General features: G+C 44.5%; 1 protein-coding gene across 2 annotated transcripts in view; it reads left to right on the forward strand.

The window, feature by feature from the left end:
• The window catches only part of lcat (lecithin-cholesterol acyltransferase), a 46,445-nt gene that overhangs the window by 9,601 nt on the left and 9,216 nt on the right, over positions 1–27,628 (forward strand). Inside the window, exons 3-4 of one of the 2 annotated variants that reach the window (XM_060928233.1) lie at positions 15,072–15,193; positions 19,239–19,334. In XM_060928233.1, the coding sequence (XP_060784216.1) occupies positions 15,072–15,193; positions 19,239–19,334 (218 nt within the window). The remainder of the gene's footprint in view (positions 1–15,071; positions 15,194–19,238; positions 19,335–27,628) is intronic. The other variant, XM_060928234.1, reaches the window with a different exon arrangement.

Below are 27,628 nucleotides of genomic sequence, written 5' to 3' on the forward strand. Positions count from 1 at the left end.
AAAATTGCATCTGACGTGCTCTTCCTTGGCATAAACCCGTACTGCTGTTCACAGATTGCTTCCGCTCTTCTCAATCTCGCCTCCAATACCCTTTCCCATAACTTCATGGTGTGGCTCATCAGTTTTATTCCTCTGTAATTACTGCAGCTCTGTACATCTCCCTTATTCTTGTATATTGGGACTAGTACACTCTTTCTCCATTCATTTGGCATCTTCTCATTCTCTAGGATCTTATTAAACAATCTCATTAGGAACTCCACAGCCGTCTCACCCAAACATCTCCAAGCCTCAATCGGGATACCATCTGGTCCGACTGCTTTCCCAGTCTTCATTCTTTTCATGGCTGCCCTCACTTCATCCTTACTAACCAACTCTGCTTCCTGATTTGCTGTCTCCAATGAATCTGACCTTTTCGATTCTCCTCATTTAATAAATCCTCAAAGTACTCTTTCCACCTTCTTAATACACTCTCTTTGTCAGCACATTTCCAGCTTTCATCACTCTTACCTGCTGTACGTCCCTTGCTTTCCTGTTTCTCTGCCTAGCTAGTCTGTACAGGTCTTTCTCTCCTTCTTTGGTCTCCAGTCTTTTATACAACTCCTGGTATGCATCTGCTTTCTCCTTCACTACCACTCTTTTTGCCTTCTGTCTCGTGTCTCTGTATAACTGCCTGCTTTCCTCGTCTCTCTGATCATCCCAATTCTTCTTTGCTAGCCTCTTCTCTTTTATAATTTCCTGCACTTCTTTGTTCCACCACCCTGTCTCCTTGTCTTCCTTCCTCCTTCCCGCTGACGATCCTAGCACCTTCCTTGCTGCCTGTCTACCTAGTATAGCAGTAGTATTCCAATCTTCTGGCAGACTTCCATTACCACTCAATGCTCGTCTCATTTCTTCCCTAAACTCCTTCTGATGTTCAACCTCTTTTAGTTTCCACCACTTAATCTTCAGCTCCACTATTTGACCTTCCTCTTTTTCACTTTCAGGCTCATCCTGCACACGACCACTCGATGTTATCTAGCTACTGTACACTCTCCCCTGCCATCACTTTATAGTCTCCAATCTCCTTCAGGTTACCCCTTCTGCAGAGTATGTAGGCCACCTGTGTAGATCTTCCTCCACTCTTAAACGTCACCCTGTGCTGCTCTTTCTTCTCGGAGTATGTATTGACTATTACCAAATTCATCCTCTTTGAAAAATCAACCACCATTTGCCCTTCCACATTTCTCTCTCTTACACCATATCTGCCCATCACGTCCTCATCTCCTCTGTTTCCCTCGCCAACATGTCTGTTGAAATCTGCTCCTATCAGCACGCGCTCCTCCCTCAGTATACTTTCTACCCCTTCATCCATCTTTTCCCAGAAAGACTCTTTCTCTTCATTCTCACATCCAACCTGTGGGGCGTACGCACACACATTACCACTCCTTGAATCTCCAACTTCATGCCTATCACTCTATCTGATACCCTCTTCACATCAATTACACTGTTGACCAACTCTCCCCTCAAAACAATACCAACACCATTTCTCTTTCCATCGACTCCATAATAAAACAACTTGCATCCATCTCTAATGTTCTTGGCCTTGCTTCCTTTCCATCTTGTCTCCTGCACACACAAAATGTCCAACTTCCTTCTTTCCATCATACCTGCTAACTCTCACTCTGCCAGTCAGTGTTCCCACATTCAGTGTTCCTACCCTCAATTCTAAGCTCCTTCCTTCCCTTCCATTTTTCACGCTCTCTCCTAACACGCCTCCCCCCTCTCTTTCTCCTTCTCCGTTTTGGCGCAACAGTAGCACACTTTCCACTGGCACCCTGTTGACCAACAGTACCACAGGCGGTCGTTGTTAACCCGGGCCCCGACCGATCCGGTATGGTATTTCTCTTTTCAATCCGCATGTTAGATTTGGCACAGGTTTACGCCAGATGCCCTTCCTGACGCAACCCTCTCCAATTTATCCGGGCTTGGGACTGGCACCAAGAGTACGCTTATGTACCCCCAGTGGCTGGATTCTATAATACCACATTCTGAAGGGTTTTATTCCTCTTAGACTACAGCAAGTTATTAACAATTACAAATTTAATTAATTTAATGTCGAATGTCAGTGAAACAAGTTAGATTCTGTTATTACTTACATGATAGTAACTATAAATGGTTGTTTCCTAACATCCTCTCTTTTTCTTTTTGTCTCTTGATGTTAATAAGACATGCAGCTTGTCATGTTATAATGAAACTCCAAAGGGCGAAGTCCTGAAGACTTTCATGTGGTGGAAAACTGTTACAAAGCACTAACACTGGAGACACTTTCCATGAATGTGAAATAAATATGTACTTTATGGTGAAAAGCTATGGGGGAAGCCATGGCCTAAAGGTTAGCGAAGCAGCTTTAAGGTTGCTGGTTCAATTCCCTGGACCAGCAGGAATGGCTAAAGTGCCTTTGAGCAAGGCACCTGTTCCCCAGGCTGCTTTGGTTATGTTGTACATCACTCTGGATAAATACCATTAACATAATATATATCAATAATTATACAACTGTAATATTTTAGATCTGTTTTTATTAGGTTCAGATTAGAGTATATAGGGAATCCAATGTACAGATCCATGTTATAAAGCTGTTATGATAGGATCAGTAATGTATTAGAACGAGCATATAGACCCCTTCGCATGTTTGTAAACAAACCGACCGTTGCCAGGATGCGTGCGCAGCCTGGACCCAGAAACAATGGCGCTGCCCATAGACCGGCATTATGAGCTGTCAGATTATGCCAAACAATTGTCGTTACAAGATCGAGAATGCTACATAAATAAGTTAACTCTAACAAGTGGACATCGCCTACCGGATCCGCATTTAATTACAGAGTGGACGGACGATGTTAGTAAGTTCCCTGGTATACAATGGCCAGATATATACTCGTACCTTATTGACAAGACTTCAGTGTACACCCACGAAAAACTTTGTGCCTACAAGTCTTTAGACGCATATGATTGTTATATGCGGGCATGTACAACTTGATTAACAATGGGACATTCATATTCATTTTGTTTTAATCAAATTATGCCGGTGGTGTGATGGCAATGTGGCTTTAGCTACAACAGCAAATACCAACGCTAAACAGCAATTTGCAGGAGGTAATGGCATGAAAGGAATGATAGTGTAAAGAGTGCAGCTAAGAGAAATCAGAGCTGTGTAAAAAGCGAGAGGCAGAGAGCAGAAATGAAACTGAACGGGGCGGGAGCTAGGTTAGAGCAGTCAACGTAAGTTGGCATTTAGAGTGAGGGCACACAATTTTACCTTTCCATCCTTGCTTTAAAATTGTGATTTTCGGCATACACAAATAATGATGGCACAAAATCTGGACTGCTTGAGTCAAGCGAGACCTCTCCTACAAACAAAATTGCATGCTAAGCTAAGTTAACATGCTAACAATATTCATTACATTGTGTAACTATGACCCAGCTAATCAGGCAAACGTTACCAAAGTATTTTGCTACATCAATAAACGAAGACTAGAAAGAATAAAAAAGAAAGATTTAATAAATAGCCTGATCTTACCTGTGATGAAGTGGGCGCTGCAAACCCGCGCATTTTTGATGGTGCTTTCATCCCAGTCTACACGTTTGATGGCTTGTAGCCATAGACGTCGGCGATTTTTTTGGAATGGGTGAGATCCTGCTGGAATTCTGTACATTTTAACCCCATCACTGCTACGATTCTGACACCCGAAAACACAACAACTAGGCATTTCTGAGTCTTTTTTAGGTCCAGGCTGCGTGCGCAATTTCCACTTACGTATGAATGACGTTTACTGCGAAGGGGTCTATTAATACACGCAACTGCGATTTGAATTACAGCCAAAACTACTGTCAAAACTACTTGCTGTTGTAGAAAATGAATCAGCATCTTTTAACCAATCTGCATTGAGAAATTCAGCAGCATTGTAGTATACAGTGGGGCAAAAAAGTATTTAGTCAGCCACCAATTGTGCAAGTTCTCCCACTTAAAAAGATGAGAGAGGCCTGTAATTTTCATCATAGGTACACTTCAATTATGAGAGACAGAATGGGGGGAAAGAATCCAGGAAATCACATTGTAGGATTTTTAATGAATTAATTGGTAAATTCCTCGGTAAAATAAGTATTTGGTCACCTACAAACAAGCAAGATTTCTGGCTCTCACAGACTTGTAACTTCTTCTTTAAGAGGCTCCTCTGTCCTCCACTCGTTACCTGTATTAATGGCACCTCTTTGAACTCGTTATCAGTGTAAAAGACACCTGTCCACAACCTCAAACAGTCACGCTCCAAACTCCACTATGGCCAAAACCAAAGAGCTGTCAAAGGACACCAGAAACAAAATTGTAGACCTGTACCAGGCTGGGAAGACTGAATCTGCAATAGGTAAGCAGCTTGGTGTGAAGAAATCAACTGTGGGAGCAATTATTAGAAAATGGAAGACATACAAGACCACTGATAATCTCCCTCGATCTGGGGCTCCACGGAAGATTTCACCCCGTGGGGTCAAAATGATCGCAAGAACGGTGAGCAAAAATCCCAGAACCACACAGGGGGACCTAGTGAATGACCTGCAGAGAGCTGGGATCAAAGTAACAAAGGCTACCATCAGTAACACACTACGCCACCAGGGACTCAAATCCTGCAGTGCCAGACGTGTCCCCCTGCTTAAGCCAGTACATGTCCAGGCCCGTCTGAAGTTTGCTAGAGAGCATTTGGATGATCTAGAAGAGGATTGGGAGAATGTCATATGGTCAGATGAAACCAAAATAGAACTTTTTGGTAAAAACTCAACTTGTTGTGTTTGGAGGAGACATAATGCTGAGTTGCATCCAAAGAACACCATACCTACTGTGAAGCATGGGGGTGGAAACATCATGCTTTGGGGCTGTTTTTCTGAAAAGGGACCATGACGACTGATCCGTGTAAAGGAAATAATGAATGGGGCCATGTATCGTGAGATTTTGAGTGAAAACCTCCTTCCATCAGCAAGGGTATTGAAGATGAAACGTGGCTGGGTCTTTCAGCATGACAATGATCCCAAACACACCGCCCGGGCAACGAAGGAGTGGCTTCGTAAGAAGCATTTCAAGGTCCTGGAGTGGCCTAGCCAGTCTCCAGATCTCAACCCCATAGAAAATCTTTGGAGGGAGTTGAAAGTCCGTGTTGCCCAGCAACAGCCCCAAAACATCACTGCTCTAGAGGAGATCTGCATGGAGGAATGGGCCAAAATACCAGCAACAGTGTGTGAAAACCTTGTGAAGACTTACAGAAAACATTTGACCTCTGTCATTGCCAACAAAGGGTCTATAACAAAGTATTGAGATGAACTTTTGTTATTGACCAAATACTTATTTTCCACCATAATTTGCAAATAAATTCTTTAAAAATCAGACAATGTGATTTTCTGGATTTTTTTTTTCTCATTTTGTCTCTCATAGTTGAAGTGTACCTATGATGAAAATTACAGGCCTCTCTCATCTTTTTAAGTGGGAGAACTTGCACAATTGGTGACTGACTATATGCTTTTTTGCCCCACTGTAAATTACTATAAATATCTACTTATTATAAAATGAATTGATTTCTCCAAAAAGCACCTAGCCAAATGTTTATATTCAATAACATATCCTTCTTTTGAATTATATAAAACACACTATGTATGTTTACATGTGTTTGATCAATTTACCAACATCTGTTGTCAGAGATAAGGTTTTGTACGGTGACCAAGAAATAAACTCTGTAAATTTACCCTATTAGGTTCTTAAACTGGCGGCACGGTGGTGTAGTGGTTAGCGCTATCGACTCACAGCAAGAAGGTCCGGGTTCGAGCCCCGTGGCCGGCGAGGGCCTTTCTGTGTGGAGTTTGCATGTTCTCCCCGTGTCCGCGTGGGTTTCCTCCGGGTGCTCCGGTTTCCCCCACAGTCCAAAGACATGCAGGTTAGGTTAACTGGTGACTCTAAATTGACTGTAGGTGTGAATGTGAGTGTGAATGGTTGTCTGTGTCTATGTGTCAGCCCTGTGATGACCTGGCGACTTGTCCAGGGTGTACCCTGCCTTTCACCCGTAGTCAGCTGGGATAGGCTCCAGCTTGCCTGCGACCCTGTAGAAGGATAAAGCGGCTAGAGATAATGAGATGATATATATATATATATATATATATAATATTCGGATTTCCATCAAAATCTAATCAATTGTTCCTTCGCCCATGGCTCACCTTTCCTCCAAATTTCATCCAAATCCATTCACTACTTTTTGAGTTATGTTGGGAACAGGCAAACAAATCCTGGATCCACATACACTACCGTTCAAAAGTTTGGGGTCACCCAGACAATTTTGTGTTTTTCCATGAAAAGTCACACTTTTATTTACCACCATAAGTTGTAAAATGAATAGAAAATATAGTCAAGACATTTTTCTGGCCATTTTGAGCATTTAATCGACCCCACAAATGTGATGCTCCAGAAACTCAATCTGCTCAAAGGAAGGTCAGTTTTATAGCTTCTCTAAAGAGCTCAACTGTTTTCAGCTGTGCTAACATGATTGTACAAGGGTTTTCTAATCATCCATTAGCCTTCTGAGGCAATGAGCAAACACATTGTACCATTAGAACACTGGAGTGAGACTTGCTGGAAATGGGCCTCTATACACCTATGGAGATATTGCACCAAAAACCAGACATTTGCAGCTAGAATAGTCATTTACCACATTAGCAATGTATAGAGTGGATTTCTGATTAGTTTAAAGTGATCTTCATTAAAAAGAACAGTGCTTTTCTTTCAAAAATAAGGAAATTTCAAAGTGACCCCAAACTTTTGAACGGTAGTGTACATATCCGGATTTGCATCAAAACCTAATCAATTATTCCTTGGCCCATGGCCCACCTTTCCTCTAAATTTTATCAAAATCTATTCACTGCTTTTTGAGTTACGTTGTTAAAAGGCAAATAAACAAACAAACAAATGGAGGTGAAAACAAAACCTACTCCAACAAAGGTGGCAAAGGTAATGATCTGCTTTAGTCAAAGTACTGTTGCCTAATTATTCACATAATGGTGGTAAGTGCTCAGCTAACATGGAGAGCTTTCCAACAGCAAGACAAGGCAAGGCAAGTTTATTTATATAGCACATTTCATACACAGTGGCAGTTCAATGTGCTTTACAGAAGTAAAAGCAAAACAGTAAACAATAGAGAATAAAATTACATAAAATAAATGGGAAGAAATAAAATAAGAATTAAACAATAGTAGAAATAAAATAATAAAATGAAGTAGAAGTTCAAATAGGGGGAGAAAAAAAACCCAGCAGAATAAAATAGAATAAAAGTGTAGCGCGGATAATGTGTGGGTGGAGCACAGAGGACGGCAGGACAACGTTTAGATGCAGAGACGGCTTATTTATTTTCCCAAACTTTTCAGTCTCAACAGCGTACGCCAAAACACACACACATAAACACACTCTGCATCCGATCCCGGGTTGCGCTCCTTCTGCTCTCTCTCAGCCTCCTTAAATAGGGAGCGGTTACTGGGAAAACACACACACAAACAGGTTAATTATCCTCAGGTGTCGCGATTCTGCCACTCACCTTCCCCGGCTCCACCCTCCTGTCACAGACCGGCGCTTGACCACGCCCCCGCTGCCACATACCCCCACCGCCCGACTCAGGCCGGGCGCTTGTCCGGCCCGCAGCTGACTCCCCCCCCTTGACGGGAGAGGAAGTCTGCCACGACCATCTGCGCCCCCGGCCTGTGGACCACCTTGAAGTTGAAGGGTTGGAGTGCCAGATACCAACGGGTGATCCGCGCGTTGGCATCCTTCATGCGGTGGAGCCACTGGAGCGGCGCGTGGTCCGAACAGAGAGTGAAAGAGCGCCCCAGCAGGTAGTAATGGAGGGCGAGGACCGCCCACTTAATCGCCAGGCACTCTTTTTCAATTGTGCTGTAGCGCCCCTCACGCACTGACAGCTTCCGGCTGATGTACAGGACCGGGCGGTCCTCCCCCTCCACCTGCTGGGACAAAACGGCCCCCAGCCCTCTGTCCGACGCATCGGTCTGCAACACAAAAGGGAGAGAGAAGTCAGGGGAGTGTAAAAGTGGCCCCCCACACAGAGCAGCCTTTACCTCAGAGAAAGCCCGCTGGCACTGCTCCGTCCACTGGACCGGATCTGGCACCCCCTTTTTAGTGAGGTCAGTCAGCGGGCTGGTGACGTCCGAATAATTAGGTATAAACCTACGATAGTAGCCAGCCAGCCCCAGGAACTGCCTCACCCCCTTTTTGGTCTTGGGCCTCGGGCAGGCCGCAATCGCTGCTGTCTTATTAATTTGGGGACGCACCTGCCCGTTGCCCAAGTGGAAGCCCAGATACCGTACTTCCACCCGCCCAATTGCACACTTCTTCGGGTTGGCAGTGAGCCCCGCCCGCCTCAGCGACCTAAGGACGGCCCTCAGGTGTTGATTGGCAGCGGCACCTACATTACTATAAATGATGATATCATCTAGGTAAGCGGCCGCATAGGTGGCGTGGGCCTGGAGGACCCGGTCCATCAGCCGCTGAAGCGGGCGCCCCAAACAGCCCAAAAGGAAGTGTGACGAACTGGTGTAAGCCGAACGGTGTGGAAAAGGCCGTTTTTTCCCGGGATAATGGAGTCAAGGGGATCTGCCAATATCCCTTCGTCAAATCCAGTGTCGAGTAAAAGCGAGCCGTGCCTAGTCGATCGAGCAGCTCATCAATACGAGGCATTGGGTACGCATCAAATTTAGACACCGCGTTGACTTTCCTATAGTCCACACAGAACTGGACCGAGCCGTCGGCCTTGGGAACCAAGACCACCGGGCTGCTCCAGTCACTGTGGGACTCCTCGACGATGCCCATTTCGAGCATGGCCTGAATTCTTCCCAAACCACCTTTTTTTTGTGTTCGGGTAATCTATAAGGACGGCTCCGCACTACCACCCCCGGGGGCGTCTCTATGTGGTGTTCTATGAGGTTAGTGCGACCGGGCAGGGGCAAGAACACATCCGAAAACTCGGCCTGCAACTGGGCGACCTCCGTGAGTTGGGTCGGGGAGAGGTGGTCTCCACAGGGGACCGGAAAGGTACGTGATGCCAATGACCCTTTTTGGACCTCCGGCCCCAGCTCCGCCTTCTCTGGAACTACCGACACCAACGCCACGGGGACCTCCTCGTTCCAGAGTTTCAGCAGATTGAGGTGGTAGATCTGTAGCGCCCCCTCCCTGTCCGTTCGCCTAACCTCATAGTCGACGTCCCCGACTCGCCGTGTGACCTCAAAGGGTCCTTGCCACGTGGCGATTAATTTGGAGCTCGACGTGGGCAACAGGACGAGTACCTTATCTCCCGGAGTGAACTCTCTAAGGCGCGTGCCCTTGTTGTACAGGCGGGCTTGCCGTTCCTGGGCCTGCCGCAAATTCTCCTGAGTTAGGTGGGTGAGCGTGTGGAGTTTTGCGCGCAGATCCATAACGTTCTGAATTTCGTTTTTGCTCGGTGAAGGTCCCTCCTCCCAATTTTCCCGCAGTACATCTAAGATGCCGCGTGGCTTACGCCCATATAATAATTCAAACGGGGAGAACCCCGTGGAGGCTTGGGGGACCTCTCGCACTGCAAACAACAAGGGTTCGAGCCACTTATCCCAGTTACGTGCGTCCTCACTTACGAATTTTTTGATAATATTCTTGAGGGTGCGGTTGAACCGTTCAACTAAACCGTCCGTCTGTGGGTGATAAACGCTGGTGCGGATCGGCTTAATACCCAGTAGCCCATACAGTTCGCTCAGTGTTTGTGACATAAACGAGGTGCCTTGGTCAGTCAGAATCTCTTTCGGGATTCCAACCCGGGAGATGACGTGGAAGAGGGCCTCCGCAATACTGCGTGCTGAGATATTGCGAAGAGGCACCGCTTCTGGGTATCGCGTTGCATAGTCCACCAGAACCAATATAAAGCGGTACCCTCGTGTTGACCGATCTAATGGCCCGACGAGATCCATCCCAATTCTTTCGAACGGGGTCTCGATTAATGGTAGAGGGCGCAAGGGCGCTTTTGGAATGGCCGCTGGATTTACTAACTGGCATTCGCGGCACGCCGTACACCACTTACGGACTTCGCCGCGAATCCCCGGCCAATAGAATCGGGCCATTATCCGGGCGAGTGTCTTATCCTGCCCAAGGTGTCCAGCCATGGGATTAAAGTGAGCCGCCTGAAATACCAATTCCCGGCGGCTCTTTGGAATTAGCAATTGGGTGACTCGCTCTTTCGTCTGAGTGTCCTGCGTCACTCGGTATAACCTATCCTTCAAAATGGAAAAATAGGGGAAGGACGGGGTGGCGTCCGGCTGGAGCGTCTGACCATCGTTTACTCTCACTTGGTCAAACGCGTGTCGCAGAGTCTCGTCTCGCGATTGTTCCAGTGGGAAATCGGCGAGGGATTCCCCAATAGAAAGAGGAGGGGCCTGTGGCTCCTCACTCTGTCGCGGAGATGACGTAGACGGCTCTGCGACCGCAGCTCCAGCCAAAGCGACACCGGGACCCTCCCTTGTTAACCGGCAGGACCCACTCTTTATTAGGCGTGCCATTAAACCCCGAAATCCCGGCCAATCAGTCCCCAAGATCAAAGAGTGGGTAAGGCGAGGATTAACCGCCGCCTTCACTATCGATTTCTCCCCTCTGAAATGTATGTGGACCGACACCAACGGGTAGCTGTGAATATCCCCGTGCACACACAACACCTTCACCCCTTGTGCTCCCCCCAATGCCTCGTCTTGCACCAGGCTTTGACGAATCGAGGTCTGATTGCAACCTGAATCCACCAACGCCTGATACGTAGCCCCTTGTACACTTACCGGTATGCGATACGCTCCGGCCCGATCGAGGGCAGCCTCTGGTGCGTCGGGGATCCGCACCACCGCCCCCACTTCCATCGCTGCACACTGCTGCTGCAGGTGGCCCGGTTCCCCGCAGCGCCAGCAAACCGGCCCGGGCCTTCCCTCTGCAGCTGTGTTCTGGGGCTCACTCACCTGAGGGGGGGGAGAGATAGACACAGAAGGGAGAAACGGGAGGGCACCACGGGTGCGGCGGGCCGGCTGGGGTGGAGCCGGCCCCCGCCTCCGCGGTGGGGGAATGGGGCGAGGACGGGACACGGGAGGAGGGGGGGGAGAAAGAGAGAGAGAAGAGGAGAAAGAAGATGCTGTCGTCCGCTGTCCTGCTGCCGGAACAGCCACCAGATGATCCTCCGCCAGTCCCACGGCCTGATCCAGCGACGCCGGGTGGTGGCACTGGACCCACTCCGCGGTTCCAGCTGGTAAGCGGGCGATGAACTGTTCCAGCGCCACCTGGTCGATGATTCCCTCGGCGTCGCGATCTTCGGCCCTCAGCCACCGCCAGCAGGCGTCCCGGAGCTGCTGGCCGAACGCGAACGGGCTGCCGACTTCCTCCATCCGCAGCGCGCGGAAGCGCTGGTGCTGCTGCTCCGGCGTGCGCCCCACGCGCTGGAGGACAGCCCGGCGAAGGTCGGCGTAGGCCAGCCTGCGATCGGCGGGGAGCTGTAGTGCGGCCAGCTGCGCCTCTCCCGTCAGGAGGGGGAGGAGGCGCGCCGTGCGCTGCTCCATCGGCCACCCCGAGGCTTCGGCGACCTGCTCGAACAATGTGATGAAAGCCTCGGGGTCGTCCTGCGGGCCCATCTTGGTCACGGTGAGGGGAGACGGGCCCGCGGCCGGGGCGCTGGTGGACCCCGCCGACGCGAGGAGATGCCGGAACGCCTCTCGATCTTCCTGCTGGGCCAGCACCAGGGCTTCGAAGCGGCGCTCCTGCTCCTTTCGGAGCGTGACAAGTGCCTGCTGCTGGCTCTGCTGAGCCGTGGCGAGGGCGTGGACCAAGTCCGCGAACGGGGAGGATTCCATGGGGCTGCTGTGTTGGTGCTCCACCTTTTCCCGGGTTTCGGCACCACTGTAGCGCGGATAATGTGTGGGTGGAGCACAGAGGACGGCAGGACAACGTTTAGATGCAGAGACGGCTTATTTATTTTCCCAAACATTTCAGTCTCAACAGCGTACGCCAAAACACACACACACAAACACACTCTGCATCCGATCCCGGGTTGCGCTCCTTCTGCTCTCTCTCAGCCTCCTTAAATAGGGAGCGGTTACTGGGAAAACACACACACAAACAGGTTAATTATCCTCAGGTGTCGCGATTCTGCCACTCACCTTCCCCGGCTCCACCCTCCTGTCACAGACCGGCGCTTGACCATGCCCCCGCTGCCACAAAAAGTTAAGTAAAATTTGAAACATGCAGAGACTGTAAAAGTAAAGATTATAAAACATGTAAAAAAGACAATATTAATTATTTAACAGAAAGCATCTGAAAACAGCTTGGTCTTTAACCTAGATTTGAAGCTGCCAACAGCAGGAGCATTTTTAATGTCCTCTGGCAGTTGGTTCCATAGCTGCACTGCATAGTAGCTAAAAGCTGCTTCACCACACTTTGTTTTAACAACAGGTTTTAATAGTAAATTTTTCTGTTGCGATCTGGTAGATCTGATTGGGTTAGGCCACTGCAACATATCAGAGAGGTAATTGGGCCCTGTACCATTTAGAGATTTGTACACCAGCAGCAATGCTTTAAAGTCAATTCTGTAGCTTACTGGAAGCCAGTGAAGGGACCTTAGAATTGGAGTAATGTGCTCTGTTCTTTTTGTTCGTGTGAGAACCCTAGCCGCTGCATTTTGAACCAGCTGAAGTCGTTTGATGGTCTTTTTTGGCAGGCCTGTGAAAAGGCCATTGCAGTAATCAACCCTACTAGAGATGAAGGCATGTATCAGTTTTTCCAGATCATTTTTTGACATAAGTCCTCTTAGTTTGGAAATGTTTTTTAGGTGATAAAATGCCGTTTTAGTGATTGCTTTCATGTGACTGTCAAAGTTTAGCTGGCGGTCAATGAAAACACCAAGATTTTTAACCATTTCTTTAGTTTTAATCCCTTTTGTGTCAAGAATAGTGGTAATCCTAAGTCTTTCATCTTTTTTTCCAAATAGAATTACTTCTGTTTTATCTGTGTTCAGGTGAAGAAAATTTTGTGACATCCAGTTGTTGATTTGATTGATACACTGGTAGAGACATTCAAGGGGGGCATAATCATTAGGTGATAAAGCAAAATAAATTTGGGTGTCATCTGCATAGCAGTGATACAAAATTGAATTGTTATTGATAATTTGCCCAAGTGGGAGCATATAAAGGTTGAAAAGTAATGGTCCAAGAATCGACCCCTGGGGGACACCACAGGTCAAGGACATTGACGTTGAGGAACAATTTCCCATGGTAACAAAGAAGCTTCTATCTTTTAAGTATGAATTTAACCAATTGATAACTTTACCAGTCAACCCAACCCAGTGTTCAAGTCGATATAGCAGTATGTTGTGATCAACAGTATCAAAAGCTGCACTGAGGTCCAGTAATACCAGGACCGATGTTTTGCCTGCATCAGTATTAAGACGTATGTCATTTATAACTTTAATCAGCGCTGTTTCAGTGCTATGATTGGCACGAAATCCTGACTGAAAATTATCAAAATGGCTGTTTGATATCAAGAAGGCAGTTAATTGATTGAAGACAATTTTTTGAAGGATTTTCCCGATGAATGGTAAATTTGATATTGGCCTGTAGTTATTTAATACTGAAGGATCCAGATTATTTTTTTTAAGTAGGGGATTTACAACGGCTTTTTTCAGGGACACAGGAACAACGCCAGTCTCTAGGGATGTATTTATAATTTGAAGCACATCTGTAATTATAAGATGAAGAACAGACTTAAAAAAGTTGGTGGGCAGAATGTCCAATTCAGATGTTGAGGAACTGAGATTTTGTACAGTTTTTTCAAGAGTCTCATAATCAATTAAACAAAATTCTGACATTGTGTTGAAGTTATCTATCTGTGTCATTGGTGATTGCAGTTTTTCAATTTTTTGCAACTGAGATATATTATGAGCAATATTCTGCCGTATTTTATCAATTTTACCTTTGAAGAAGGATGCCAACTCATTGCATTTATTAACTGAGAGAAGTTCAGGTGCTAATTGTGGTGGGGGATTAGTTAGCTTCTCTACTGTTAAAAATAACACACGGGCATTGTTCATATTCCTGTTGATGATATTGGAGAAGAAAGACTGTCTTGCTTTACGAATTTCATAATTATAATTACCAAGCATCTCTTTATGGATTTGATAATGGATGTGAAGTTTAGATTTGCGCCATTTTCTTTCAGTCTTTCTACATTCTCTCTTTAGCAGTTTAACAGCCGGGTACTGCTTCCATGGTGCTTTCTGCTTATCATTGACTCTTTTGATTTTGAATGGAGCAATATCATCCATAATTTGGGTCATATTTAAATTTAAATAGTATGCAATCTTTGCATACTATTAGGGAAATCCATGTGGGTGGGAGACAGAGATGATGCAGTGAAGTCAGAAGAGCGAGAAATTGGTGAGTTCTTTGTATGGCAGTTTATCTCTGATTTTTGACAGTCTGTCTTTGAATCTTGGCAGTCTGGCAGGTCAGATGTCTGTGTGTCCTTGATGACGACTTGCAAAGATGATTGTTTTGGCTTTGCAGAGGTATTGTTTTTTGTAACTATGTCAGTCTGCGACATCTTATCAACTGTTTTCCTCAATGCTGGCTGAGAAAAGATTGCAAGTCTGTAATGGTCTACTAAGACTTTGGCCCCAATCCAGCTGAGTTCAGTGCTATTTGGCTTGAAGAATTCTCTGCGATTCCAGAAAAGGTTAAAATTGTCTATGAAGTTCATACCAAATGAAAAACAAGTTTTTCCAAGCCAGGTGTTAAGACTGAAGAGTCGAGAAAATGCAAAGCTTCCTCTCGCTGGGAGTGGGCCACTAATAAAAGATTGTATTCCAGTCTTATAGAGATCAGAAAAAAGTTTTCTGAAATCATCTTGGACAGCAACAGCAATTAACTTTTTGTTTTTGGCACGTTCTCCAGCGTCAAGAATGTCATCGAACGGATTCTAGTTGTCAACATTTCACACATCCTTTCTTGTGTTGTAGGATAGTGTACAATCGAACAACTCGCAGGACGTCCAACTCTCCTGGTGTGGAAATCCGAGTCCCTGGATTCGGTCAGACGTATACTATAGAGTTCTTGGATAACAACAATCTGGCAGGTGACTGCTCTGATACCAATATCACTCATTTACAATCATTGAACTGGAACTCATTAGATAAATTAATCAATTTGAAAATGTGGCTGTAGATCAATGACATGGTAAAAATTTTAATTCACACAATTTTCCAACTGCCAAAGATGTCGTCGAGCCTCCACAACGTGATTAGTGTATATCATTTGCTTCTTTAGTTTCGTACTACAACTACAAATCTAATATTGCTAACATGCACTAGAAGTCTATCTTAGCTAAAATATTTTCTCCAAACCAATGCCCAGGTCCAGGGGTGGAAAATATTTGAGTAATTGTACTTCATTACTATACATAATTATTGTTTTTGACATGTGTTATTAAAATCGAACACTGGTGCACTTACTTAATTACATTTCGAAGGAAAAAAATGTAAGTTTACTCCTTACATTTTATTTAGACCTTTAAAGTACTCAAGAAATCTCAAAGGCCATTTCTTGTCTCATTTAGCCAATAAGTGTTACGCTATCAAATGGGCTCAGTTTAGTATCCAGTCGTTTCAACATAGCATTGAATCATTGTTCATCAATCTAAAAAAACAAAACAAAACTCAAGAATCATAGCAGCTAGTCATTGTCCATAACCTTTTCACACTACACAATGTAGTTAGGGCTATAGATATCCATGTGCATTTGAAGATCGATAATCAACCAGACTACAGTGTGGACATTGAGGGTGAGCACCCTGACCCTATCAGTCCTTATCAGTAAAATGTTTCAGTTTTCTGGATGAAGCAAAGACTTGTATAGAATGAGGCGTCTACCAGTGTTGTAGTCGAGTCACTAAACCTCGAGTCCGAGTCCAGTCTCGAGTCCCCAGTGTTCAAGTCCAAATCATGAAAGAAAATTTCGAGTCGAGTCTGAGAACAAGACTCCAACCGCACCATTTAACGGTGGCTGTTGCTGCCTTTATGTGAAAGTGTCTCTGCTACTGTGTTAGACTAACGTTACTGCTGTACTGCCCCATTTTGGTTAATAGGCTACAGATAAAAAGCTTGTTCATCGCTCAGCAAGCCCCACCCACTATCAGCAAGGTAAAGAACATGAGAGAGGGTTAACACTAGCTAGTTCATCGGTCAGCAAGCCCCGCTTCAACAGAGCAACGAACACAGCGCGTCACTTCCTTCTCTGGGTGTGGTCTTACCAAATGACAATTGAAGTTCAAGGTTGTCCCCATCATCTCCTCGATAGTTCTTCTACATATGGAACACATAGCAGTGCATTTTTTCCCACTGCACAAGAAGTCTGTATAAGCAAAGTGGCCAATCCTAGGGGAGTTATCTCCAGGCATTTTAGCGCTGTGAATGTGCATCTCTTGCACGAAATTAGTATAAAAATGAATGTAGATATACAACCCCTATTCCAAAAAAGTTGGGACAAAGTACAAATTGTAAATAAAAATGGAATGCAATAATTTACAAATCTCAAAAACTGATATTGTATTCACAACAGAACATAGACAACATATCAAATGTCGAAAGTGAGACATTTTGAAATTTCATGCCAAATATTGGCTCATTTGAAATTTCATGACAGCAACACTTCTCAAAAAAGTTGGGACGGGGGCAATAAGAGGCTGGAAAAGTTAAAGGTACAAAAAAGGAACAGCTGGAGGACCAAATTGCAACTCATTAGGTCAATTAGCAATAGGTCATTAACATGACTGGGTATAAAAAGAGCATCTTGGAGTGGCAGTGGCTCTCAGAATTAAAGATGGGAAGAGACTCACCAATCCCCCTAATTCTGCGCCGACAAATAGTGGAGCAATATCAGAAAGGAGTTCGACAGTGTAAAATTGCAAAGAGTTTGAACATATCATCATCTACAGTGCATAATATCATCAAAAGATTCAGAGAACCTGGAAGAATCTCTGTGCGTAAGGGTCAAGGCCGGAAAACCATACTGGGTGCCCATGATCTTCGGGCCCTTAGACGGCACTGCATCACATACAGGCATGCTTCTGTATTGGAAATCACAAAATGGGCTCAGGAATATTTCCAGAGAACATTATCTGTGAACGCAATTCACCGTGCCATCTGCCGTTGCCAGCTAAAACTCTATAGTTCAAAGAAGAAGCCGTATCTAAACATGATCCAGAAGTGCAGACGTCTTCTCTGGGCCAAGGCTCATTTAAAATGGACTGTGGCAAAGTGGAAAACTGTTCTGTGGTCAGACGAATCAAAATTTGAAGTTCTTTATGGAAATCAGGGACGCCGTGTCATTCGGACTAAAGAGGAGAAGGACGACCCAAGTTGTTATCAGCGCTCAGTTCAGAAGCCTGCATCTCTGATGGTATGGGGTTGCATTAGTGCGTGTGGCATGGGCAGCTTACACATCTGGAAAGACACCATCCATGCTGAAAGGTATATCCAGGTTCTAGAGCAACATATGCTCCCATCCCGACGACTCTTTTTCAGGGAAGACCTTGCATTTTCCAACATGACAATGCCAAACCACATACTGCATCAATTACAGCATCATGGCTGCGTAGAAGAAGGGTCCGGGTACTGAACTGGCCAGCCTGCAGTCCAGATCTTTCACCCATAGAAAACATTTGGCGCATCATAAAACGGAAGATACGACAAAAAAGACCTAAGACAGTCGAGCAACTAGAATCCTACATTAGACAAGAATGGGCTAACATTCCTATCCCTAAACTTGAGCAACTTGTCTCCTCAGTCCCCAGACGTTTACAGACTGTTGTAAAGAGAAAAGGGGATGTCTCACAGTGGTAAACATGGCCTTGTCCCAACTTTTTTGAGATGTGTTGTTGTCATGAAGTTTAAAATCACCTAATTTTTCTCTTTAAATGATACATTTTCTCAGTTTAAACATTTGATATGTCATCTATGTTCTATTCTGAATAAAATATGGAATTTTGAAACTTCCACATCATTGCATTCCATTTTTATTTACAATTTGTAATTTGTCCCAACTTTTTTGGAATCGGGGTTTTAAATATTTTATGCCAAATTATTATGGCATGTTACAAAAAATAAAGAAAAAATCCAAGTCCTCGTCTCCAATTTACGAGTCTGAATGCAGATAATGTACGAGTCCGAGTCCAAGTCTGAGTCATCAGTGCTCAAGTCCAAGTCAAGTCACGAGTCCTTAAAATCAGGGCACAAGTCAGAGTCGCGTACTACAAGCCTGATGTCTACTTTGCCTAGAAAGCATGAGCTCCATCTGATTTGAAAAAGTGTGTTGAGGTAAGTTAACTAATGTGTGAACTGGCTATAATTATCTAAGTTAACCTGTTGTTTTTTTCCCCTAATGCCAGGTTAGACTATCATTGATTCCTGTAGTGAACCTAATTAGCTCGGCAGCAAGTCAAAGTTTAGCTAATGGTAAATACTGCAAACTTAAATGGGAAAGTGTGTCGTTGCTTTACAACTAAAATCATTTTAACAGCTTTAGATAAGTAATAAAAGATACTTTTCATATGAAAACATAATGTTAACTTAATTTCGTCAATTAAAAACATTTACTTTTTTTATGCTTGAGTACTTTTAAAGGTAACAACTCTTACTTTCACTTGAGTATATTTCTAGCTGGATACCTCCATTTTTAATCCAGTAAGATTTTGACATATTATTATACTTTCACTTCACTATAATTTCTCATTATTTTGTCCACTCCGGCCCAAATCTTGATAATTTGTTAGATACATAATGGCATTTCTAAATGTGTGTATGAGATTGGCAAAGAACTGCTTTCATGTAGACATGTCTGGTAAACATTTTTGGTGAGTTAGACTTCCATTGCACCAAACACAGTGAATACCAAACATGTCTAGGCTGACTGATTACCTTTAAGGTAAGAGAATATCTATGTAAAATAGATTTTTATCAAAACCAACTTTTTGAGGTTGGTGAACTGTGAAAGTTCATTCTGAATTACATTCATCATTGATGGCAGAATTTAAGTTAAACTGAACAAGTCCAGTCCTGTTTCATTTCCTGTTCAGCTTTGAAATTCTCCCCCTTTCTCGTCCTTCCCGTCTGACATACTTCTGTTTGCAGGTTATTTTTACACCATGGTTGAACATTTGGTCAGCATTGGATATGTGCGCAACAAGACTGTTCGAGCCGCAACGTATGACTGGAGGATTGCCCCGAGTGAGTTAAACGTCTTTCTCTCTCTGAAGTTCACATCATGGTGATGAGAAATTTCACAGTGCAATTATCCAAAAACACTCAGACTGTGTCCTAAATCGCTCCCTACTCACTATATAGGGCACTATATAGTGGGGACGGCAGTACGGTGGTGTAGTGGTTAGCACTATCGCCTCACAGCAAGAAGGTTCTGGGTTCAAATCCAGCAGCTGACGAGGGCCTTTCTTTGTGGAGTTTGCATGTTTCCCCCGGGTCTGCGTGGGTTTCCTCCCACAGTCCAAAGATATGCATGCATCCATCCATCCATCCATCCATCCATCCATCCATTATCTGTAGCCACTTATCCTGTCCTACAGGGTCGCAGGCATGCTGGAGCCTATCCCAGCTGATTATGGGCGAGAGGCGGGGTACACCTTGGACAAGTCGCCAGGTCATTGCAGGGCTGACACATAGACACAGACAACCATTCACACTCACATTCACACCTACGGTCAATTTAGAGCCACCAGTTAACCTAACCTGCATGTCTTTGGACTGTGGGGGAAACCGGAGCACCCGGAGGAATGGTTGTTTGTGTCTCTGTGTGTGTCAGCTCTGCGACTTGTCCAGGGTGTACCCTGCCTCTCGCCCATGGTCAGCTGGGATAGGATCCAGCTTGCCCTGCGACCACGCACGGGATAAGCAGTTACAGATAAAACAAACATATAATGGGGACGCCATTTTGTAGTGCTGTCCGAAACCTTAGTGACTATTGTATTATTTACACCTCATATAGTGCACTCAAAGTATCCCACGATGCATCACGAAAAGTAGTGTACTAACCAAAGCAATATATCCCATCATGCATTGCAGTCACGCTGAAAGAAATCAAATTAAAAGTCTCAAATTTGATTTAATAAAAGGTAGCGGCAAAAAAGAAAGTATTCAGCCTTGATTAAAAATAGCTGAAAGATGCAGGTACTTTGTATTGATTAATGTGGGAAATACACTCAGTATAATATGGATTTATCACAAAAATAATTTTGAAAACCCATCAGCCGACTGATCTGGCACGTTTTAATTGTACGACAATAACGACGTAATTACCAGCACGACGGACGAGTGTCCGAAAGTGTTTTTTCATTTTACCAATGAGCTCACTATATAGTCCTCTATATAATAATTCCCTATATAGGGAGTAGTGAATGAGTGAGCAATTTCGGACACAGGGTCACTCTAGTATTTTGTGTTTAATTATCTAGTGACCCTTTGAACTGCTAGGTCCAAATTTATAGTTCCTCATTTTCATAACTACATAGCTTTTCTATTCATTTTGCTGTACAACCCTGATTCCAAAAAAGTTGGGACAAAGTACAAATTGTAAATAAAAACGGAATGCAATGATGTGGAAGCTTCAAAATTCCATATTTTATTCAGAATAGAACATAGATGACATATCAAATGTTTAAACTGAGAAAATGTGTCACTTAAAGAGAAAAATTAGGTGATTTTAAATTTCATGACAACAACACATCTCAAAAAAGTTGGGACAAGGCCATGTTTACCACTGTGAGACATCCCCTTTTCTCTTTACAACAGTCTGTAAACGTCTGGGGACTGAGGAGACAAGTTGCTCAAGTTTAGGGATAGGAATGTTAACCCATTCTTGTCTAATGTAGGATTCTAGTTGCTCGACTGTCTTAGGTCTTTTTTGTCGTATCTTCCGTTTTATGATGCGCCAAATGTTTTCTATGGGTGAAAGATCTGGACTGCAGGCTGGCCAGTTCAGTACCCGGACCCTTCTTCTACGCAGCCATGATGCTGTAATTGATGCAGTATGTGGTTTGGCATTGTCATGTTGGAAAATGCAAGGTCTTCCCTGAAAGAGACGTCATCTGGATGGGAGCATATGTTGCTCTAGAACCTGGATATACCTTTCAGCATTGATGGTGTCTTTCCAGATGTGTAAGCTGCCCATGCCACACGCACTAATGCAACCCCATACCATCAGAGATGCAGGCTTCTGAACTGAGCGCTGATAACAACTCGGGTCGTCCTTCTCCTCTTTAGTCCGAATGACACGGCGTCCCTGATTTCCATAAAGAACTTCAAATTATGATTCGTCTGACCACAGAACAGTTTTCCACTTTGCCACAGTCCATTTTAAATGAGCCTTGGCCCAGAGAAGACGTCTGCACTTCTGGATCATGTTTAGATACGGCTTCTTCTTTGAACTATAGAGTTTTAGCTGGCAACGGCGGATGGCACGGTGAATTGTGTTCACAGATAATGTTCTCTGGAAATATTCCTGAGCCCAGTTTGTGATTTCCAATACAGAAGCATGCCTGTATGTGATGCAGTGCCGTCTAAGGGCCCGAAGATCACGGGCACCCAGTATGGTTTTCCGGCCTTGACCCTTACGCACAGAGATTCTTCCAGATTCTCTGAATCTTTTGATGATATTATGCACTGTAGATGATGATATGTTCAAACTCTTTGCAATTTTACACTGTCGAACTCCTTTCTGATATTGCTCCACTATTTGTCGGCGCAGAATTAGGGGGATTGGTGATCCTCTTCCCATCTTTACTTCTGAGAGCCGCTGCCACTCCAAGATGCTCTTTTTATACCCAGTCATGTTAATGACCTATTGCCAATTGACCTAATGAGTTGCAATTTGGTCCTCCAGCTGTTCCTTTTTTGTACCTTTAACTTTTCCAGCCTCTTATTGCCCCATCCCAACTTTTCTGAGATGTGTTGCTGTCATGAAATTTCAAATGAGCCAATATTTGGCATGAAATTTCAAAATGTCTCACTTTCGACATTTGATATGTTGTCTATGTTCTATTGTGAATACAATATCAGTTTTTGAGATTTGTAAATTATTGCATTCCGTTTTTATTTACAATTTGTACTTTGTCCCAACTTTTTTGGAATCGGGGTTGTAGTTCCTGAATAATCCATAGGAGTTACTGAACAATATGCTATAAGATGGTGGCATTCCCGCTTTATATACAGTACCAATCAAAAGTTTGGACACACCTTTTAATTCAATGGTTTTGCTTTATTTTTATGAATTAAAAGTCACTTCATGTCTTAAAGTAATGATGGATGTCATTTCTCTTTACTTAGTTGAGCAGTTCTTGACATAATATGGATTACTACAGTTGTGGAATAGGGCTCATCTCATCATCTCTAGCCGCTTTATCCTTCTACAGGGTCGCAGGCAAGCTGGAGCCTATCCCAGCTGACTACGGGCGAGAGGCGGGGTACACCCTGGACAAGTCGCCAGGTCATCACAGGGCTGACACATAGACACAGACAACCATTCACACTCACATTCACACCTACGGTCAATTTAGAGTCACCAGTTAACCTAACCTGCATGTCTTTGGACTGTGGGGGAAACCGGAGCACCCGGAGGAAACCCACGCGGACACGGGGAGAACATGCAAACTCCGCACAGAAAGGCCCTCGCCAGCCACGGGGATCGAACCCGGACCTTCTTGCTGTGAGGCGACAGCGCTAACCACTACACCACCGTGCCAGGAATAGGGCTATTTACTGTATTTTTATTATTTACTATTGACTGTTTGATCTCAAACGCATTAAGAAGGCAAGAAATTAATCCACTAATTAACTTTTGACAAGGCACCTGTTAATTAAAAAGCGTTCCAGGTGACTCCCTCATGAAGCTGGTTAAGATAATGCCAATAGTGTACAAAGCGTCATCAAGGTAAACGCTGGATACTTTGAAGAATCTAAAATATGAATCATATTTTGTGTTTTTTTAACACTTTTTTTGTTTACTGCATAATTCCATATATGTTCTGTATGTTATTTCATGGGCGGCACGGTGGTGTAGTGGTTAGCGCTGTCGCCTCACAGCAAGAAGGTCCTGGGTTCGAGCCCCGGGGCCGGCGAGGGCCTTTCTGTGTGGAGTTTGCATGTTGTCCGCGTGGGTTTCCTCCGGGTGCTCCGGTTTCCCCCACAGTCCAAAGACATGCAGGTTAGGTTAACTGGTGACTCTAAATTGACCATAGGTGTGAATGTGAGTGTGAATGGTTGTCTGTGTCTATGTGTCAGCCCTGTGATGACCTGGCGACTTGTCCAGGGTGTACCCCGCCTTTCGCCCGTAGTCAGCTGGGATAGGCTCCAGCTTGCCTGCGACCCTGTAGAAGGATAAAGCAGCTAGAGATAATGAGATGTTATTTCATAGTTGTGATGTCTTCAGTATTGTTCTACAATATAGAAAATAGACAAAATACAGAAAAACCTATGAATGAGTAGGGGTGTACAAACTTTTCACTGGTACTGTAGCTCCAGGATCTCTAGTTCATTCCATAGCTTAGGTTACCCAATGTCTGGATTATGAGACCACATGAGCATTTATAATCCTGGAATTCTGCAATCCACTGTAACCCTGACCAGGATAAAGCAATTACTGAAGACGAATGAATGAATGAATGAATATTATCCTGGTCGCAGCCATGGTGGATTTAGAGCATTATCCTGGGAACACTGGCCATAAGGCAGGATTAAATAATAATAAAATAATAAGAAGAAGATGAAGAAGAAGGAGAAGAAGGAGTTTAATTTATATAGTGTCTTTCACAAACACAAGGACGCTTTACAGAGTAGGGAGAAAAAATATAAACTCACCAAGTGAACTCAAATCAAACACTACATGATAACAGAGTGCGACAGACACAGAGTGATAACATTAAGAGAAAATGTGAGCTTTAATATGAGTCTTAAAGCTAGACGGCCTTTCAGTTTCATAAAATCGTTGAAATTTAGTTCCCTCTGAAATTTGGTCACTGTGATATATGTTTATTTCTGTAATATCTCACAAAATATCAGGCCATTCTGTGGCTGGGAAGTTATTTAATTTGAGGGGATTAAAGCAAATAATGTGCATGAAATCGCTCGCTTCGCTCAGTCAAGCAGACAGAAGAAGTCCATGTGCATATGCGCAGGTTTACCTTCTTCTTCTTTTGGGTTTTACAGCAGCTGGCATCCACAGTGTTGCATTACTGCCATCTACAGGTTTACCTTTGACCGTGCACTGACAGTTCCATCATTCTGTAGCTAAACGATCAACTGATCACACCGGGGTGCTCGCTGACCGCCGATATTTATTAATTTGGTCCTGCATTTCCTTTCCTTCACATATAACATACAGTCTTTTCTTCTCGCTTTCCATTACTGTAGTCGGTCTTTCACGTTTCATTCACACACTCACGTCCTCCATTTTTCTCTCCTGTTTCAAATTTGTACCCCACAATGCCTTGCGCGAACAGGGAAAGCCCACCATGTCATGCATGACGTAGTATCTTGAATTGGGTCATGGTGAAGCAGGAAAAAATAGCAGAGAATTTAGGGCCACATGATCCTAAATTCATTAATTGTTCTCTCATCTCATCTCATTATCTCTAGCCGCTTTATCCTTCTTCAGGGTCGCAGGCAAGCTGGAGCCTATCCCAGCTGACTACGGGCGAAAGGCGGGGTACACCCTGGACAAGTCGCCAGGTCATCACAGGGCTGACACATAGACACAGACAACCATTCACACTCACATTCACACCTACGGTCAATTTAGAGTCACCAGTTAACCTAACCTGCATGTCTTTGGACTGTGGGGGAAACTGGAGCACCCGGAGGAAACCCACATGGACACGGGAAGAACATGCAAACTCCGCACAGAAAGGCCCTCGCCGGCCCCGGGGCTCGAACCCGGACCTTCTTGCTGTGAGGCGACAGCGCTAACCACTACACCACCGTGCCGCCCATTAATTGTTCTATTTTTTTAAAAAACTAATACAGGAAGCCTGTGATTTGAATTCAGTAGTTTTCAGTTCACTAAACAAAAATAATTAGGTGTCGGGGAAAATTCTTTTTATGACCTACACTTGAAAAATCTGAAAGGCAGTCTACCTTTAAAAGTGCCCTTCCACCAAAAACGTTTAATACTGGCTCTTTTTGAAATACCATAGTTCACTCCGAGTTGCATATGCATGCTGCATGTGAAAATGTCATTCTACTCCCATTCCCTGTATTAGCTTATGAAAGAAAATAGTCGGAAAAACGAGCGGATCAGAAAAAGCCATACGAAGTGATGTCACTTCGAAAATTAGTATTCATGGCCTCGCCCACCTTGGCTTGCGACCGCCCATGGGAAGAAAGCGCGAGGAGAGAGACGTAATTCGCCCCGAGGCGCGGTGCGGTGGTCCGCATCAGTTTCATTTCTAATGGCGGCTCCAGCCCGACTTTGCACGCTCGTAACTCGGGCAGGGGAGGTCCCAGCCTCCCCAGACTTGGCAGCCAGCAGCCTCTGCCCTCTCCCGAACGAAAGAGTGCTCCCTGGGTGGGCTAGCTCCGCGCCTCGGGACGTAATTCAGCTAACCCTAACCCTAGGTCCCAGCCTCCCCAGACTTGGCAGCCAGCGACCCCTGCCCTCTCCCGAACGAACCAGCGCTGCCAGGGCCCGTCAGCTCCCAGCCAGGGGATGTTATTCCCCCCACACCCCCCGAGGCGAGCTCCGTTCCGTGCCTCGTGCCTTGATGAGAGCCGCTGCCGCAGGGAGTATTCAATTAAATAAATAAATAAATGAATGAATGAATCAATGAATGAACAAATAAATGACTCCCTCCCAGTCACGCGCGCACGTGCACACACACACAAGTGTTCTGGTTGGGGAGAGAGCTCCCTTCCTCTGCTCTCCCTCTCCTCTTATAGGGCGCGGCCACTGGGGAAGACACACAAACACACATTAATTCCCGTCAGGTGCAGTGATTCTGCCACTTACCTTCCCTGACTCCGCCCTCCATTCACAGACCGCCGCTCGGCCACGCCCCCGCTGCCACATCTACATTGTTATTGGTCAGAACATCAATGTCGAGACCATAATAGCCAATCGAAACAGTTTTTACAAACACACCCACATCCGCTTGTTTTGACCCACTGGAGGTAGCGTCACAGTGCTGTTAGCCAATCAGAGGTAACACGTTTACATGTCATGAATATTAATGAGAAAGAGCTGAAATCCTGTCGTTCTCCCGCCACCCACTCCTCCACCAAACTAGAACAGCCTGAAACAGGAGAACCACAGCATTTTTTTCACCAAAACTGGCTCACAGGGCATTCATTCATACTAGAGACCACCGCACAAGTAATGAAAAAAACGATGCAAGGGGACCTTTAAATACTGTGATGGAAGAAATTTCCATGAGGCTTTTGAGACGTGTGTTCCAGAGTTTTGGAAGAAAACCTAGATTTGGGAATCAGTAATAAACTAGAATCAGTTGGACTTAACCTGCAGGAAGTGGTACAAGGATGTAACAGGTCTTGTAGGTAGGTGGAAGAAAGGCCATGAAGGGCCTTAAAAGTATAAAGCAGGAGTTTGTACTCCCTGGAATACACCCTGGATGGGAAGCCAGTCCATCACTGAGCATCACACACATTTACATACAGTCACACCGTCATTTACACCTATGGACAAATTAGCATAGCCAGTCCAACTACACACATTTTTTTTTTAAAGATTTTTTTTGGGCTTTTTTTCATCGGATAGGACAGTGTAGAGACAGGAAATGAGCGGGAGAGAGAGAGACAGGGAGGGATCGGGAAATGACCTCGGGCCGGAATTGAACCCGGGTCCCTGGATTTATGGTATGGCGCCTTATCCACGATGCCCCCAAACTACACACATTTTTGGAAGGTGGGAGAAAAGAGGAGAACCCAGAGGAAGCCCAGACAGACACGAGGAGAATATGTGAAACTCAGCACAGTAGTCTGGGAGCCAGGGGGTCGGACCCGGAATTTTTGGTTAAAGTTTTTTTTTTTTGCTTTATCTTATAGATTTGAGGTAGCTCTTCAAGATTTAAGAGGGTGCCCGGTGATATCCCTTGGGCAATTTAATATATTAACCCTTTAATGCCCTATATGCCCAAATAATGGAAGAAAATACAAAAAAAATAATATCAGTGTAAATACTGATATTAAATGCACCAAGTTGGCTGTATCTGATAGGTATTCACATTTTTCTCTATATTTGTCATTCAAATACATCAAATGTGGATTAATTAACCCTTTCATAACTTTTCCAAATTAGCGATTTTTATACAAGTATTACATAAACTCTACAGTTAATACAAAATAATGATCAATATCTATGTAAGAACTATACAGCATGCAAAAGAACTATATACAGCATGCACACACACACACTAATGACCAATAACTATGTAAAAGAACTATATACAGCATGCATACACTCACACCAATGATCCACTATGTAAACGAACTATATACAGCAT

Source organism: Neoarius graeffei, chromosome 8 (genome assembly GCF_027579695.1).
Source record: "Neoarius graeffei isolate fNeoGra1 chromosome 8, fNeoGra1.pri, whole genome shotgun sequence".
NCBI classification, from domain to species: domain Eukaryota; kingdom Metazoa; phylum Chordata; class Actinopteri; order Siluriformes; family Ariidae; genus Neoarius; species Neoarius graeffei.